The 18,075-nt window shown below is 44.2% G+C and overlaps 1 protein-coding gene across 1 annotated transcript in view; it reads left to right on the top strand.

The window, feature by feature from the left end:
* efna3b (ephrin-A3b) overlaps positions 1-18,075 on the top strand; it is a 59,213-nt gene that overhangs the window by 30,655 nt on the left and 10,483 nt on the right. The window contains exon 3 of the mRNA XM_076737360.1: positions 16,552-16,844. Within this exon, the coding sequence (XP_076593475.1) occupies positions 16,552-16,844 (293 nt within the window). The remainder of the gene's footprint in view (positions 1-16,551; positions 16,845-18,075) is intronic.

Genomic DNA, 18,075 nt, shown 5'->3' with positions numbered 1-18,075 from the left:
ACACACACACACACACACACACACCCTCAGACAGAGATAACACACACATAAACACATGCCAGACGTGGATACACTAACTGACGCACACACTCTCACACACACTCGTAGGCATACACATTTGAAGTCAGCCTGCAGGAGCAGCTGCGACACCTGCAAAATATGTGTAACCTGTCTGCTGCTCACACATATTAGCAAACCAATGTCCCTTTCTATTACCTACCTGACACGCATGCACGCACACACACACGCACACACACACACACACACACACACACACACACACACACACACCATCTGCTTATCGTCTCTTTGTTACCAGCTAATGTTGTGGGTACTAAAGATTTACAATAGGTTTCCCATCACAATATCCAAACAAACAAATGTCTTCTTTTGTCCCACTTCACACAAACTGCAGCGTTATGGCTTGAAAATTACTTTTGAATTTTCTCTGGATTGATTAATCGATTGCTAAACGGCACTACAGCCCTTGATAAACTGTGGGAATATGTCATTTCATATCAGAATAGCAATACATGTCGGAATTTATTGCATTTTCTGGAAACTGAATTGAGAATCTGTATAGTATTACATAGTAGAAAAAGATTAATGACTCTCATATCACAATATTGATATTACACTGATTTGTTGCCCAGCTCTCACTGTACACACATGCACACCTATCACCCAAATGTTGACCTTCATCATTTCCTCTTCTGTTGTCAATGTGTCCGATTCACTCTGCCGTCCCTCTTGGAAAAAGAAAGAGAAAGATGACGGGATGGGCATGCCGTAGCAGAAAAAGTGAGAAAGACTGGTTGACAGGAAGAAATAGAGGAGAATCAGTGGAGGTGGCAGAGGGAGAAGCACAGTGGCTGCCATGATGGAGGCTAAATGCAGTTGTGTTGAAGCATTTAAAGTGAGTTAACTCTGCCTCAGAGAGACAAACTAAGTTCAGAGTTCAGACAGATGAGCCAGTGCTGGCTGGCTGCCGCTGCTTTAGCTCAGTGGTAATGATAAACATTACAGCACACTAATGGACGGATGAGTCTGCGGCCGCAGCCTCTGATGTCGCTTTATCTTCTCTCTGAACAGCCGACACCAGAGTGCTCGCAACCTCCGTGGCCTCGGCTGGGAATGTGTGTTAAGCAAATCACCGACCGCACGGACCAACAATAAAGCTCGGGTTTGAATTTCAATCAGCCCGTGACCGGGAGGAGGGATGGAAAGATGGAGGCAGGCAGGCAGAAGGAGTGCGCTGATGAGAGGAGGGGAGATAGAAGGATGGAGGAAAGGGGGTGAGAGATGAAGGGGTCAGCCCTGTGAGATAAGGGAGGGCAGGGAATGAGAAACGGAGTATGAAAGTGAAAGCAGATGGAGATATTTTACATAGAGGCAGATAGATGGATGACAGGGGGTGCGACGAGGGGACAGGGCGGAGAGATAATTACCAAGATAGAGAGGGAAGTAAACGACAGGAGAAAAAGAGGGAAAGGGATTACAACTTTACAGCACGGTGGATAGATTGGCAGTGGCAGACAGAGGGAGAGAGAGGGAGGACAGAGAGGTGCAGGAGACGAGAGGAACAGGTGATGTGAAGCAAAGGCAGAAAAGACTGAAAAAGAAAGTGTGTTTGAAGGGCAGTAAGGACAGTAAGTGATGGAGAAAGTCCTTGCCGGAGGGGCCGAAAACGTCAAAAAGCAAACACAGTTGATTCATTTCTCTCATGTGTTTTTTTGTAATGTCAGCTGTGCCCGTTTGTGCTCTCTCCACACTTGCACACATCTGTGAAGTGTGAAGCACGCACGCGCCCACCAACTCGTGCGGCATCAATACCTTAGCCAGCTGCACGCATGCACGCCACCATTCACGAAGGCACAACAACCCAAGACACAACAGCGTCTTTTCATATTCCTGAAATTGGCTGAATCAAAGTACTGTTAACAAGGCAGGGAGTCGGTCTGTCAAAAGAGCTCCACAGCAGCTGAGGTGAGCAGGTGGCACATCTGGTTTCAAAAGAGATATTTTTAAATCTCAAACCAGGAGGCAGCAATATACAAATGACAGCCCCTGAGCGTGCCTGCATTCACATTTTGGCTGTATTCAGCACACTGGAGGTATACTGGAGCAAACTGGAGGTGTGTTGAGATCCCCGAGGTGAGGTGAGAGGAATCGAGTTGTGTGGTGGGAGGAGGTATTCTGGGCATCCAGGTTTCCGGAAGTAAAAATCCTGTTCATTTCATGCATAGGAAATGTTAGATGACTGGAAGCTGGAGCACATTGCTTGGGTGGGCTTGAAACTCTTGTGCTTGAATCATCGGTACAAAAGATGAGCAAGAAAATACCTGATTGTTTGATAAGAAGTCAAACGCCTTCGTACATAAAAACTGCAGGAGAGAAAGTCAAGTACAACTCCGAGTTTATCAAGTTTAACATGTAGCTGCACGCTCGCTAATGAGGTGTGGAAGCTAATGATCGCTGTGTGTTCGGACAGACTGTCAGAGGCAGCACGATTACTGTAAAGCTCGTGTGACAATGTTTCTTAGTGAAAGATCTGCACGTGTGCTGGGTCTTTATGGAACTGCTTTATTAACAGTCATCTAGTCATCAGTCAGAAGCTGAACTAAGACAAAGACAAAGACACACTCCCACACACACAGCCAGTGCGTCTCTAGCTAGCTTAGAGCTAATATTTGTACATTTGGCGGTGCTTTGGCTGTTTGGGGCGAATCCACTGGTCAAATATGTGAATGATGGGGAATGCAAGAATTCCTTTCACTCTTGCATTCAGCCGTTTACTTTTCCATTCAGGATCAGTTTTTGGATGGTTGTTGGATGTTGTTGCAGCAACAAAGCCTTAAGACCACACGCCTTCAACCGGCTTCTTCTCCATAGCAACAACGATTGACTCTCATGGTCTCTGTTGTATTTAGAGCCATTTGCCATACCAAATTGATGCAAAAAAACCTGACTTCTCAGAAATGAACTTGAAATATGTGGAACTGTTGGCCATGATAACATCAACCTATACTGTTCTTAAATTATCCAGGAATTGACCATGGAGAAAAATACTTCCACAGCCTCCGTATGTACATAAAGGAGTGAATTATTACACCTGCAGGAAGAGCTTGGCAACAAAGATTGAATTTCTCCAACTTTTGCCCTCAACTGTGAAGGTGAAAACAAGGTGGATGTGGGAAAATCCTGCTAAGTACACACATCCATTTTGTCCAACTGTTATTCGCCTTTCTGGTCGCTTTTCGCCGACCCAAATGGGCTTTTTAGGCCACAGTGTGAACTAACAAGAGAGCAGTGCCCATTAGCAGATTGATGGTGGCTTCACCTGTGCTGACAAGTTTTAGGGGGAAGTGGGATGGAGGGATGAGGAAGGAAAGGCTGAAGGAGTAAAGAGATTAGATAAAGATGAAGCCCGTCTTGTAGCTGTCCTGTTTGCGTGTGCTCCTGTCTCTGTCTGCATGGATGATAGAATATGACGCTGACTTAGTGTCAGACTCCTTGCTGACACATACTGTAGTTAGAAAGAGATTAGAGAGATGTGAGAGAAAGGGGGGGGGGGGGGGGGGGTGAGGGAAGGAGGGAAAGAGATGAAGGAGGACAGATGGAGAGATTTAGATACAGTGGTGCGCACCCAGAGTCTGTGTTTTAAGTTGTCATTTGTGTAAAATGAGTGAATGAGAGTTTACTCTCTCCCTGAGTCATTCTTCCTCATCTCCACCCCTGTCTTCCTCACCTTCACTCTGTCCGTCCCTTCTGCCTTTGTTCAGCTGCAGTGTTAACAGTTTCCTTGACTTTGCTCTTTATCTGTACTTTTGCTGTTGCTCTCTGCAAAGCCAACTGGCCATGAGTTGGTCCTTTTTCTGATTTACTGACACTGTGACTTTCTCTCTCTCTCTCTCTCTCTCTCTCTCTCTCTCTCTCTCTCTCTCTCTCTCTCTCTCTCTCTCTCTGTCTGTCTGTCTGTCTGTCTGTCTGTCTGTCGCTCTTTCTCTCTCTCCTTGTGAGTCTCACATTAAATTTTAATTCCTTGCAGTGGAGGGCCAGAGAGCCTGATAGGGACAAGCCTGACAGAGGCTTGGTAAAGAAAATGTAGACAGTAACAGCTTAGAGAGGTGACAGGTGTGTATGTGTGTTTGTGTTTGTGTTTGTGTGTGTGTGTGTGTGTGTGTGTGTGTGTGTGTGTGTGTGTGTGAGCTAGAGAGGAACAAGCACATATGTTCAGGTGTCTCTGTGTGTACACTGATTTCCACTGTTATTTTGTGACAGCTGTTCATAATGTATTTAGATTAACATTAGAAATTTGATGTGAGCAGATGCACACAAATGTGAAATCTCTTCCTGTGTGTCTGTGTGTGTGTGTGTGTGTGTGTGTGTGTGTGTGTGTGTCTGTTTGAGCGTGCACGCCTTTGCCTGTTATTGCATGTGCACTGTCAGCAGAAAGTTTGCACTGAAACTGATAAACCATTATGCACAACGTGGGAGTGCATGTTTATGTGCCATTTTGTGTGTTCGTGTGTGTGCGAGCCAGCCTGTGTGTGTTAGGCTTAATGATCTTTTTTGATGGTCTGGTGTAGCGGATATTGAGATAGATGGTCCATATGCTCTTTATGGTCCATGCATATTTCATATTCCAGCAGAGCAGAGCAGGCATTGCTTATATGGCCAGGATGTTGCACTGGGACGTGGGCTGACTTTATGAGAGCTCATATACACATCCCACTGCTTTGTCCCCTTTGAATAAATGCCCAAGTATGAATAAATACGCACATTTCATAACCCTTCCAGAAAGACACCTACATATCCATAAACCTTAATGTCGCACATGGAATATCAGATCTTAAGTGGACCCATGTGGCCACCTGTTGTGTGAGTCACTGCTGTTGTCACTGGTGCATGCTTGTGTGTTACTCAGGATGGGAGTTGAGTTAAAGTAATAACCTGCAGTATCTTTATATGAATAAATGCTAACTTTGCTACTTTCCACTCCCATTTATGAAACACAATAATGATTCAGCCGATTTCATTTCCTGCTCTTTCTTGAGAAATACCCCTAGGCGCAGAAAGTGATGTCTTTTATGCTTGCGGCAACGGCAGCAGCGGTTTGTTTTGGAATAAACAGATGAAGAGCTCAATAGGTAGAATTAAAGAAAAGAGCCAAACCTACAGGAACTCAAACCTCATCAAAACAAAGTGCCATTAAAAAGGCATCAGAGTGTTTCATATTTTGCTGAAATATTTCAGGGAAGTGGGGGCGGGGGTGCAGGGCAAACGCACCTACAGTAATCAATGATCAGTTAGTGCCAAAATCATAAAACATGAAGAAAGCCTTTGTGGATTAGCACTTAGATTAAAGAAGTAAGTCAGCGTGACACACATGCAGCACAGCCACACACACAAACACAGCTGGAGAAAAATGCTCTTTTTTTTTTTGTTTTTTTGTTTTTTGTGGTGTGGTGGAATTGCTTTGTCAAGTCCATGATACACTTTGTCAGAGGCGGTTTGTCACCTTCCACTTACTCATTTCACAAAACTGCTCAGGATGTGGACACGTGATTGTGAGTGGCTTGTGTGCAGCTTGTAAACAGGTGCAAACCAAATAAAAATGAGAGATGCATTATTTCTGATTTCTGAGCATCTTGAGGGAATTTTCCTTTTCTTTTTGAATAGCAACTGGATAGACAAACTTAAGTTTCTGATATTTTCTTTAGTACAAGATCGACTTGGAAAAGCCCTCACACAAGCACGCACACTGAAGGTCTACTTGAATGCACATGTTGCTGACTGTCCTATGATGACTGACAGGTTGCCACCACATGGAGAGGCATATTGATTTCATGAAAGAGAGAGAGAGAGAGAGAGAGAGAGAGAGGGCGGGGACGACAGATTGACAGGCCAGTAGAGGAAGACAGAAAAGGAGGCAGAGGTGTCGTCGAAGGAGGAGTGAGAGGACGTCAAAAAGATTGAACCTGAAATGAAAAATTGAACGAGAGACGGATGGAAGGACACTGATAAGGATGGAGAGACAGAGGAGGAGAGGAGGGCAGAGCGAGTGATAGTCGGGGGGGAGAGAGGGGAGGGAAATGGGAGAGGGATGTTTCACTGATAGACTGTCGAGTCTGACAGAGTCTGCTCATGTTCAGTGGAGAGAGTCAGCCACATCAGGAAATACTGACACCCCCAAACACACACACACACAAACTTGTAAAATCAACAGGATTTAAAGCTTAATGTGTGTAATCACATGCTAACAGCTTTTCTTAAACTACACCTTAATTTACTTACATTTGAATTGCCACGCGAGGAGGCAGCACGTTGTCGCCTGTCTTCCAGCTAAGTGTCTCTGCACGAAATTATTCCATTTTCATCATTGTCCTGCTCCATTTGCGTGTTGTTTTATTGTTTGCATCCACTCTCGCAGGCCTTGCAGAGTTGTACGTCTCTGACAGGTAATTTACTGCAGCGTGAGGGAGATAAAAAGCAGCGGGCCGGACTCAGGCTCCGCTAACATGTCTCAGGCCTGGTTAGGAGTTAAAATTGAAGATAGCGGAGCAAAGCTTTATACAGTTATATCTTGTAAAAGCAACCCTCCATTCCACCCCCGGCCTCAGCATACACACACATAGCTGTTGAGTTTCTGTTTCCACTCTTGAGTGTATCACCACTAGTCACTTGTAAGCTCATTGTGTGCAGAGTTAAAGTGTGGCATTGATAGATTTTCGGCTCATTCATCAACCAACAAAATCTTTTTGTTTCTGATATCACTTTGGCCTGCGCGCTGTGGAAGGTCTTAGCGCTGGAACATCTGTGCCGTGCTTGTCTTTTATGTTCGGCTTTGATAAAGAATAAAAATAGAAAACTCTTGAGATGAAGTGAGCCTGAACATTTTTCTGAGGCGGGGAGGGGAGGAGTGCAGTATTTTTTTTTTCTCCTTTCATTGTTTTACTCCATTGATTCCACACAGCAAAATGATTTTCCTAAATGGGTAACTGAGCCCTTATTGCTTAGATTAGCATTGTGTCTCAATCTGCATGCCTTAATTTCAGGCCTTTGTGACCGGGTATATGTGAATGCATTTAAATAATTCTCCACGTCGCAGTGCATTAATAGAACATCAGTAATGCTTGAAATGTTAGAGCTCAGTATCATCTTCTATCTGACAAGAACGCCCAGACGCATTTAAACACTTAAAGACTGAATGTTTGTCCCACCAAGTCTGCTGTTTATCTCGCCGCTCCAGTCTATGTGCATGTGAGTGTATGTGTGTGTGTGTGTGTGTGTGTTTATCCATCTGTCGCACCCTGAGAGTAACAGAGCTTCTATTTGCCCCCAAAGCACATGCGCCTGTTCTGTTTCTGGCCTTGTTGCATTGTGCTTTGCCTCTTTCTGAGCAAATTGAAAGATTTGAGAGATGAATGTTAAGCAGTTGTATCGTGTCATTTGGCTGGTCGGTGCTTTTATTTTCAGTAACTGATGTAACAGGGTTTAAAAACTTCAATAAAACATTCACTTCAGTCCTTATTACACCTTTGGATGTCCCCTCTAGGACACATCTAGGTGGTCGTTCAGTGGTTGACCAATCCAAATGTTGCCTGCAGCCCTTAGTAGCACGCCCCTACTCTCCCCTCTGCTGCTTTTAGCTTTAATTCATGTTCATTTTGCAGCCAAAGTGACATGTAACCAAAAAAAAAAAAAAAGAAAAAAACCCTCCTCCTGAAAACGGTGTGAAACAGAATTTGCCACAGTAATAGCTGATGATTTGCGATAATGTGGACTAGTAATAAGTGCTACTTAATTAGCCATTAGAGAGGCGGAGGAGGGATGGTGGATAAAGAGGGGATAGATGGGTTTTTGCACAAAGCAATGAACCCCTGTAGCCCCCTTTTTTTCCATAGCAAGAGCTTCTTCTGTCGTCATGGAGACTAATGTTGAAAGCCAGCTGTGGTTTTGTCTTGGAAGCCCATTAGGCTGGAGCTCAGTTGGCACTCCTCTCTGTCTTGCTTTTCTTTCTGCCTTCGCCTCCTTGGTCATACAATGGCGAAAATATCCTCTCCGTGTTTAACTTGTCTGTGATATCGGACATGGGTCAAATAACGGTTGCAAATCATTTTGAGCCTTTTGTTTTACCCCCTTTGAAGTGCTTGATAGGGGATTTTTTTGTCCTGACTTAAGCCAAGTTGGCCACACGCAGTTGGCCACAGCGCAGACAAGAAGCAAAGTGAGTTTTAAACAGTTTCCTTCAGTAGCTGATATCTTTTATATAGTGGACTCCACCCATCTTGCAGTTCACGGAGGTTAAAACAAGTGCAAGCAGATAAAGAAATATTTGCAAAGACTATCTGACCCAGGTCTTCTTGATGAATGGCACTACTTCTCATTCCACATTGTCCTTCCGCCTGGCAAACGCTGCTTCTTGCCCCGGATCCCTTATTATATTTGGCTCAGCACAGGGATCTGAGTAATGCTGTTGTTGTTGTAGAGAGCGGCTTATCCCAGTGCTGGAACTCTCTTTCCCCGCAGCCCTGATATTCAAGCCTCCAGACCCTGACCCAAACACATCAGTCAGCGGGACACGGGTGCCATGTGACTCGGCCAGGAAGTGGGCCGAGGCGGGCAGGGAGAATGATTGTTATGCAGCAGATTGATCAGGTTTCACAGGACACCACCAAACTATCAATCTGTAGGACTGTACACACAGGCGAGTGTGTGCGCACGTGTGTGGTTTTTGCGCGGGCAGGGTCAAGACTAGTGTTGTGTGTTTGGGGCAGCGAACGGTAGAATCAATAGCTGGGTCAGAGGGTAATGTCTCACTGAGTGCTGAGTCTATACACAGCCATCAGACAGGATCACTATCAATCATGGGAGAGCTTAGGGAACATACACTCTCTTCTATGTGTGTCTCTTTGCCTCTGCTGGCCCAGTGTCTGATGGGATCACTATTGCTCATGTAAGGGCTTTGGGAACAGAGACAGCGGGAGATGTAGGGAAACAGAGGGATAGAGCGGCGCGGGAAGGATTGATGGGAGCAAAGTGATAGAATAAGAAGGAGAGATTGGTTGGTATTGGCAGATACTTGGTGAATGACATTTGGGGGGGGGTTGAGAGATAGAAGAAGTCTTAAAGTGAAGAAACCCTTTGGAGCGTAAAATAGGCTGGGTGGGATGGTTGTGAAAGAGGCGATAAATTACAGTTGAAAACAAAATCAATAAACACGCAAATTAAGGTAAAGACCACAAGTCCCGGTCTTATTCACAGGTTAAACAACATTTTTCTTAATCGAAGCGTTCTGTCTTTCCTTCTTCCCGTTCTTGTCTTTCATCCGCCCACTTCTCTGATCTCTTCTCCTCTCGCTTTTTTTTCCCTTTGTCTTCTTATTCCGCGTGTGTTTCGGCCTCAGCTTCCACCATCTGTCGTTTGATGCGGTTGTTCATTTTAATTTCCTCGCATCCATCCGTCTGTGTCATGTGTGTTCGGACAAAAACTCTGTAGCTAAAGCAAAAAAAAAAAACCAACAACAAAAATACACACATGTGCAGGAGAACATGCTGGTCGTGTACTTAATGGGTTCGGAGCGTGTCTGTCGAATGTGGCTCTGTGTGAAAGCTCAGTTCAAAGGGCTAATAATGCCCGCCATTAGGTTTTGTGCAGCTGGAACACTCTCTCACATAGTCAATATCCACAGGCCGAGAGAGGAAGAGAGAGGGGGAGAGGGTGATGGATGGAGGATGGAGGAAGGAGAGGAAAGAGAAAGACGAGTGAGACAAGAACAGAAAAATGAAGCAAAGGAGGGACAAGATGTAAGAAAGGGGCCGGAAGTAGAGGAAAATTCAGAGAATGCTGCTCGTGTTATGGGATCATGTCAGCGCTGCGTGTGAGGCTGCTTGGCAAGAAACCCTGATAGCTGTAATACTTTGATCAATTACCAATGATGAACCATCGCTCTGCGGGCCATGAGTCTATGTGTGTGTGTGTGTGTGTGTGTGTGTGTGTGTGTGCGTGTGTGTGTGTGAGAGTGCCGGCCTTGAGAGAAGGCAGCATATTCCAGTCTGTTGGACACACTCTAGACAGATATTGATTTCAATGGGGAGAATTTAGAACCTATTCAACCACTACACCCTATAAGACACCCCCCCCACACACACACACACACACACACACACATACCTGCAGGCCCAGGCACAAACACTCATGCATGTTCCTCCAGTGGTTCAGGGAGATGGATGGATGGATGGATGGAGAGGAAAATTATAAAAAGAGACAGAAGATGAGAGAAGAGAAAGATGGGATTGTTATTCACCAGCAGTAACACATGTCAATACCTTCAGTGTCAACCAATATTGAATTAGATGGCATCACTCAGGGGCATGTACACACACAAGTCTGTTTTTTAACACTGTTTTCCGCCTGCTTCCTCTTAGGCTAAAACCAAACTTAGATGGAAACGGAGAAAGAGAGAACAAATGGGGGTGAGGAGACAAAGGAGAGGGAGAGAGGGAGGCAGAGCAGAGGGAGTGGGAAGAGAAGGATACAGTAGGAAGGACTACTGTCTGTGTTTGATGAGGGCCTCATTGATGCTACAGATCTCTGGGAGTCTCCATTCAGCGGGGGAGCCGTTCAATTATACCTACCGCTCCGCTGGCTGATTGGAGTCCTCCCGCAACAATGTTAGCATCTCTGTACCAAACTGCAATGGGATTAAGAATTCTGGCCTCGGGAGGCACAGTGGCTTTTAAGTCCTGATTGGCAATCATTTGTAACACTGCTGGACAAGTTTTAATCCAGCCAAACCTTATGCCCATCAGCAGTGTCTCCTTTGATTTCTTTTAACCTTGATTTATCTAGGCATGCATGGCTCACTGATGCTCGCACAGTTGCACACACTTACACTCTTGCAACTAAATCAGCCACCCGTGGTTTTTCTACTTTCTGATCGTTGAGTATGGAGTATTGGAATAAAAAGAAATTGGACACCTACAGTATCTCCTGCGTCCACATGTCCATGCCCCGTAGATCAAGTCCTGCTGTTTGTTGCTAACGTGTTAGCATTCACTGTCCACAGTGGCTGCTGGCAGCTAGGGTCACCTCCCCTGAGAAAGTGCTGTAATTGAAGAGCTCAAGCAAGAAAATGCATCTTTTTGTATTTTTTTTTTAATCTTGACGGGTTTTAATTAAAGTCCTCTAAGGAAAAATCTATAATCAAATGTGTTTATAAATAAACCATTGATTTGCGAATGGGTAAATAAATAAAGATAAACAGGCTGAAAACTGCCTGCATTCATCATGAATGGGACTCCTACATATAATGGGCACTTTAACACCTACACATCACAGAGCATGTATGTATGGAAATGTTCTGATGCTGGCTCATACAGGCCTCAGAATGAAGGTTGTTTGGATATAGTGTCATAGTAAATACATAAACCACAACGTGTGGGAGTTTTTCATTTTTGTTCAAATTTAGCTGTTCCCCGATGCAGCTGTGGAGTTTTTTTTTTTTCAATCGTTTGACACAATTTTAATTAAAAAACAGATTTGAACGCCACTGGTTTTGGGTTTTGCAGACTGTGGTTGCTCAAAAATCATTGTGTATGTGATGAACTCATGGTTTCTCATTTGGATTCGCTTTAAGATAACTTGCATAAAGCAGACCCTTTGACTTGTCATAGCAGGTAAAGCAGAGGTGTCACTAATTACATCAACAATGGCTCTGTTCTATTCTCATATCCCTGTAAGCCATGACAGTGTGACAGTGAGCCAGCATGACCAGTACCAGCACCCTGAAACCGAGGCAGCTAAATGCAATTCAGCCACCATTCACTTTATTATCTACACCTGTGCTTTTCCTGCTGTGACATGTCAAAATGTCATCTGGAAAATGAATAAGAATACGTGAATTCACAGGTCGCACAATGAAACGATGCACAAGTATTTATAAACTTCTTATTAAAGCTAAAGGTAGCTAAGTCTCCCGTCGGCTGATTGTTGCATTTTGCTTCGTTATGCCTTTCCCTCCGGCCATTTCCAAGGCAACTGATGAGCTTATTTGGAAATTTGCTATAAAGGGACATTCTCCCACATTTGCGAACCTGTTGTCACAAGAGGTCTTAATAAGCCGTATGCAAAATGTGCCTAAATAAGTAATATTTCCCACCTGAGAATATTTAGTTCAAGCACTGGTTAGCTTTCACACCCACCCTTGATTGGCTTGGAAAATTAATCGCAAATTGACCACCGCCATGTGAATAATAAAGCGAACAATCTACAGCGCACACATGGGTGATTATGGCGTCCTCATTGCTTATGCGGTGCATTGACCAATGTGCTATTGTTGCAAAAACACGGTAAGTTTTCAGTGTGATATCGCACTATGACTTTGTCGTGGTTGAAGGGGAAAACTACACTCACCGGCTTAAATCTCTGAGCTTCCAGTCCACCTCGGCGGCCCCCCCCCCACCCCACCTCACTCCACCTACAAAGTCTACCATCTTATCAACAGAGAACAGCAGAGTAAGCTGGTCCTCCAAGCTCCTGTTACAAAAGGGAATGATTGCTCTTACTGTCAAAGTGTTTTATTGATGTACAGTGCTCCAACAGGCCAGGCAGATAATAGGCAGGCAGGGGGTAACTCTGTGGCATTATGTTGCCTACGACTGATTTATATAGGCAACATACTCTCTCCCTTTCTCTGCCTCTCTCTCACACTCTCTGATGTGATTTTACAGTAGTGACATTGATCCAGGCCCACTTTGATCTTGCTCTTAGCTGTTGCTCCTTCTCGCTCCCTCCCGCTATCACCCTCCGCTCCCTGGTGGCCAGACTCTGCAGCTTTTAACCCCGACTACCCCTCGTCTCATCCTATAAATCCTCCCATCTCTCTCTCCATCCTTCCATCACTCCATCCCTCTGGTGTTCTTTTGCTCCTGGAAGCCTCTGCCCTGCTCGGCGGCGTTGCGTTGCGCTGATGAAACGTCCTGCTCCATCTCTCGGCTCGCCCTGCCAGGGATCACTTGTGAGGGAGGAAATTAGCGGTGATCCAACACAAAAGGAAGGAGAGGCATCAGGAGGGAGCAGAGGGAGGCAGCACATCATGACATTTCATAAGCTACTTCACCTCTCAGTTTCTGTATCTCCATATCTCTCCGTCTCTTTCATTTGGAATTTTTCAGGGAGCATTACTAGCCAATAAAATCCAATATCATAAAACGGAATAAAAAAGCCTACAAAACAGGGCTGCACATTTTGGGATAAAATGAAAGTGTGGCTTTTCTCAGTCGGAGTGGATTTTTCTCTCATGATTCTTCGGGAAACCAATTTTTTTTAAATTAAGATATTTATTGCACACCCTTTTGTCTTGAAGCAGACTGAAGGAAGAATGTGATCGTGACTGGTGTGAGGCTGTCACATCAGCTTCGCACAAAGGAAAGGCCACATTCCCAACAGACAGTTTTTATCCAGCTGCTTCAGATAAATGATAACATAAAAACTCAAGTAGCAGCGCAGCCAGTTCGTGGATCATTCATGATGTTCTTTTTATCGTTGTCGAAAAGCCCGTGTAATGTAGTGTAGATTCATTTGATTGTCTCTGTACACATCAGCACATACAGCATTGCGGTTGAGAGGATTAGAAGTAAAACCATGTCGATAACAACATGCATGTTCACTGTATGACCAGGAGAAACAGTGAAAGATGATAAATATTACATCAGTGTGTTGTTTTTGTTGAGTACTTTGCTTGTTTGCTTGCTGACTGCACTGTCTGGTACATTTTGTGACTGCACTTCGTGGTGTTGTTGAATTGCATTTTATTTTTTTTCTGACGTATTTTTTCCAAACTTAATTACATATGCAGGAGCATAAGCACAGCTTTAGAAACACCTTACTGTATACCTTACCATACAGTCTAACAAAATTTACAGTGTAAAGAGGCATCAGTGTCTTTTTTTCTTCCACATCTTGGAGGTCAGACACCTAGATTCTGGGTACTGGCCTATACCAAGTACCAGTCCAATACCAGGGGTCTTTTGTCACTGTGTGGAGCTGACTGGGCTCGTTCCTCTACCTGTCTGTCCAATAGGAAAGTTTAATGACACATAATTCTTCACTATAAGGTTTAAACATTGTGTAGGTACAATTTTGTGAATAACGGACCTTTTTTTTTTATGAAGATCAGCAACAACTGGCTACTACTGCTAAAATACCTGTTAATACCAGTACAGATGCAGTACTCCAGAAGTCACAAGGTCGGTCAAAAACTGTTGTATTGGATTATGTTTTCCCACTTTCTGGTCACTCAGTGTACAGTACATGTAATGTATGTATGTACTGCATACAAGTGATTACAAATCGTGGTTTTAATACATTTAATCCTTCACTCCTACCCCAAAACACGCTCTCTTCAACACAAACTCACTCTTCAATCGGCCGTGTCTATTTCCTGTTTACCCATGGCTTGAAACTAAAGCGTAATGCGGTGATTGTTGCAACATTCAAGGATTCTTACGCCACAGCAGTGTCGGATTTGCTGTTAAGACACACTTATTGTAAATCGCTCCATTTGTTGTGCGTTATTTGTGCGTGTCAGAGCTACTCCACCTAAAGATGTCGCTCCAACAAATGTAAAAGTTTGGCAGATTAAGGTGAGGTGCTTTGATGTGACACACACAAATGCTTGTTCGCGCACACACACACACAAACCAAAGCCGGCTCACACGTACACACACACACACACACACACACACACACACACACACACACACACAGTGGGAATCCTAAAGCCAGCTTTTATCCTGGAGGAGTGATTTACTTTCAGATTACTCAAGATGCTCCAAGTTACCCTCCCCCTCATTTCTCTCTCTCTTTTCTGCCATTATCCCTTCATCTCAGAACTTGCTTTTCTTTGGTAGCGTAAAACTCTCCAACCACCTCTTTTTTTTCCTGTCTGCTTCATTCTGGCTCTCTCTGCTCTTTTACTCAATTTGCATTCACGCCTCCCTGGTGGAACCAAACTCATCCCTCACTCGTGTTCTTTCTCTCTCGCTCTCCATTTCTCTCTCTTTTCTGCATTCACTATAAATATAGTTCCCTTGAAGCATTTTCTGCTTTTTTTTCTGCCACTAATACCACAAGAAGTAAATCTCTTCTGCAGGCTAGTAAATGATGTAATGAGAGAAAGTGAGGGGATGAGGAGGAAGAGAGCGAAGGATGACGCCGAACAATTAATCTTCCGTTCGTGTTACTCTGAAAGAAAGGGATGAGAGAAATGGAGAGCATGGGGAGAAAGACAAATTCAGGAAGGATTTGAAGAGAGCGGTAAGAAGTGATGGAGAGAGGGAGACATTGGGAACAGTGTTTCGATCTTCATTTAATAATTGAATAATAATCTCCCTGGAGACATGACCTAGAACTGGCAAAGAGGGAGAGCGGCAGCATCAGGCTGAGGATGACACACTGCTGCCCCCTTGTGAATTTATGATGTCACCGCTATAACATCTGAGAGAGAGAGAGTGTGTGTGTGTGTGTGTGTGTGTGTGCTCATCGGTGTGTGTATGATTTACAACTGCAACCTGTCTCTGTCACACAGATACGGGCTCGTGTCTGTGATGGCGAGAAAAAGAGGGCTTTTGGATGTCAGGAAAGAATCTATTTCACTTTGTCACACAAACTACACACACATACACTCCCAGACACAGAATCAGACCTTATCTTCCTGTCAAGCCGAGTCTTTTTTAGGGTTGACGCTGATATATGAGCTTTGGGGGGAGAGAAACGTGGCCAGGACGTTGACGGCTGACGTGAGCGCAACGTTGCGCTCAGGTTGATGTACGAGCACTGGGGTTAGGGGACAACGCTGCGCTGACACCAGGAGAAGGAGCTGTGGCCCTGGGGCCTACAGTCCATACTGAAGAGCCAGCTCCGCATTCTCTGCATGCAGCAGCCCCGCAGCCACAAATATACACACCCATACACACACATACACCTGCTTTGTGTTAATAATAACTCAATAACTCTCAAACAAAGATTTGTTTGACCCCGGGCGAACGTTCAGGCTGTAAAGCATGCATCTGAAACACAGCATACCGCACCATGATGTGAGATGTTATGTTGTCTTTGCAGTGATGTATGTGACATGTGTGTGAGCCCATAAATGTGGCACACATAACTGGGAGTCAGGGCCAGTTAACAGCATTCATGCTAAATGTGGAACAAACTAAAAGGAGTGTGTTTTATCCTGTGTGTTGTATTTTGACATGTTTATTTAGCGTTGTGTGTCAGTGTGTGCTACAAACTGAACTGCATTCAATGCATGAATAGCGCTATGTAGGTAGCATTTATTTTAATTTACAAAGCACAAGGTTAATTATGGTTCATTTGTTTCATGGGCAGTTTAGACACAATATACCAGTTATTGCCTGTAAAGCATGATAGAGTCATGAAATGTAATTAGTTTACTTTGATTAATGTCACAGGGGGAAATGTAAATGTCATGGTGTAAATATGCATGATGACACTCATCTCACCGCTTCCGCTCTCTTTGTCCAGTCTGCGCAGGGAGGGCTACACGATGCAGGTGAACGTCAACGACTACCTGGACATCTACTGCCCTCATTACAACGACAGCCAGCGCATGGTGGGCACCGGTGAGCAGTACATCCTCTACATGGTCAGTTACCGCGGTTACAGGAACTGCGACCCCCAGCTGGGCTTCAAGAGGTGGGAGTGCAACCGGCCCCACGCCCCCCACGCGCCCATCAAGTTCTCGGAGAAGTTCCAGCGCTACAGCGCCTTCTCGCTAGGCTACGAGTTCCACGTCGGACAGGAGTACTACTACATCTGTGAGTGGAATCAAACCAATAACCAATATCAATACATCTCACTATCAACTGCTCGTGTGTGTCTTCAAAATATAGATGAAAACAGTACTGGAAATTATGCTCAAAACTCGCTCTTCTTGCAAGAGTTCAGTGAGATTAGAGCAGTAATGTTACATGTTAAAAGGATTTGATGATTACTCACATTCAGATTCGCCGAAGTCCATCGTCAGGAAATTTCAGTACAACAAATTGCTGTTTCACATCTCATCATGTCATCCTGCAGTGAAGCAGCCTCATCCATTTTGTTGATAGCTAATCAAATTAACTCGCAACACCTTGCGCGCCAGGATGACAGTGTATAAATAATGAACATTTAGCCTGTCGTGAAACCATTTAAAAACAAATATTTTAGGCCAAGGATAAATGTCTCGTGCATTAAATGGGTATATAATGAGTGCAGTGCACATTGAAGCTACATGGTTTGATGGCACACGTCAACACCAAAATCAGAAAAGTGATCACGACGAAGAGACGCCTCCATCTTTCTTAGCTTTTTACAGGCAAAACCTCAAAAATACTTTTAATAATCAAATCACGTTGATATCATTTTTTTTTTTAATTTGAACTTAAAGGGAAGTTTTTATTACTTTGTATGTTTTTCTTTAAATCCTGCAAAGCTTTAATGGGCCATTTTTATCAGCAGACACTTGAGTAGAAGAAGCACAGGTGTTGCTAATAACACAAACGATGCTTCTCCTCTGTTTGAGTGTCTCAGCAAACCATGACAGTGTGACAGTGAGTCAGCACGCACTATACCAGGACCCTGAAAATGTCCACTTAACTCAAATACATAAGATTCAGATTTTATGAATTAATGAAAACCAGTGACACATTTTCACATGTGATACCAGATGCTGCCTCAGAAGTGTTTGGTGTTTTGCGGTCCACTTTTTCTCCCACAGTCCAGACACGCACGGCTGAATTAGAGAAGTCTTACACATGATTTGGCTCATTTTGATTTGAGTTGTTTTCCCCTTGTGCGACTTCTAAACATGGTGAAATTGCAGCCACAGTTTGGTTATAAACAAGAGTGTCAAAAGTGCTCTAGATCAGAAGTCCCCACCTGAAGCTTTCAGTGAGCCGCTAATTGAGAATGTATTTGGCTGAACTGTGCTGTGTGTGCAACAATCCCTCTAGGCAGCAATGTGCTGGCCACTGAATGAATGAGCTGCATTAGGGTTTTATGTTTTTC

This window comes from Chaetodon auriga, chromosome 8 (assembly GCF_051107435.1).
Source record: "Chaetodon auriga isolate fChaAug3 chromosome 8, fChaAug3.hap1, whole genome shotgun sequence".
In the NCBI taxonomy this organism is placed as follows: Eukaryota; Metazoa; Chordata; class Actinopteri; order Chaetodontiformes; family Chaetodontidae; genus Chaetodon; species Chaetodon auriga.
The sequence above is the reverse complement of the archived record's forward strand: the minus strand, read 5'-3'. Positions and strand labels throughout refer to the sequence as shown.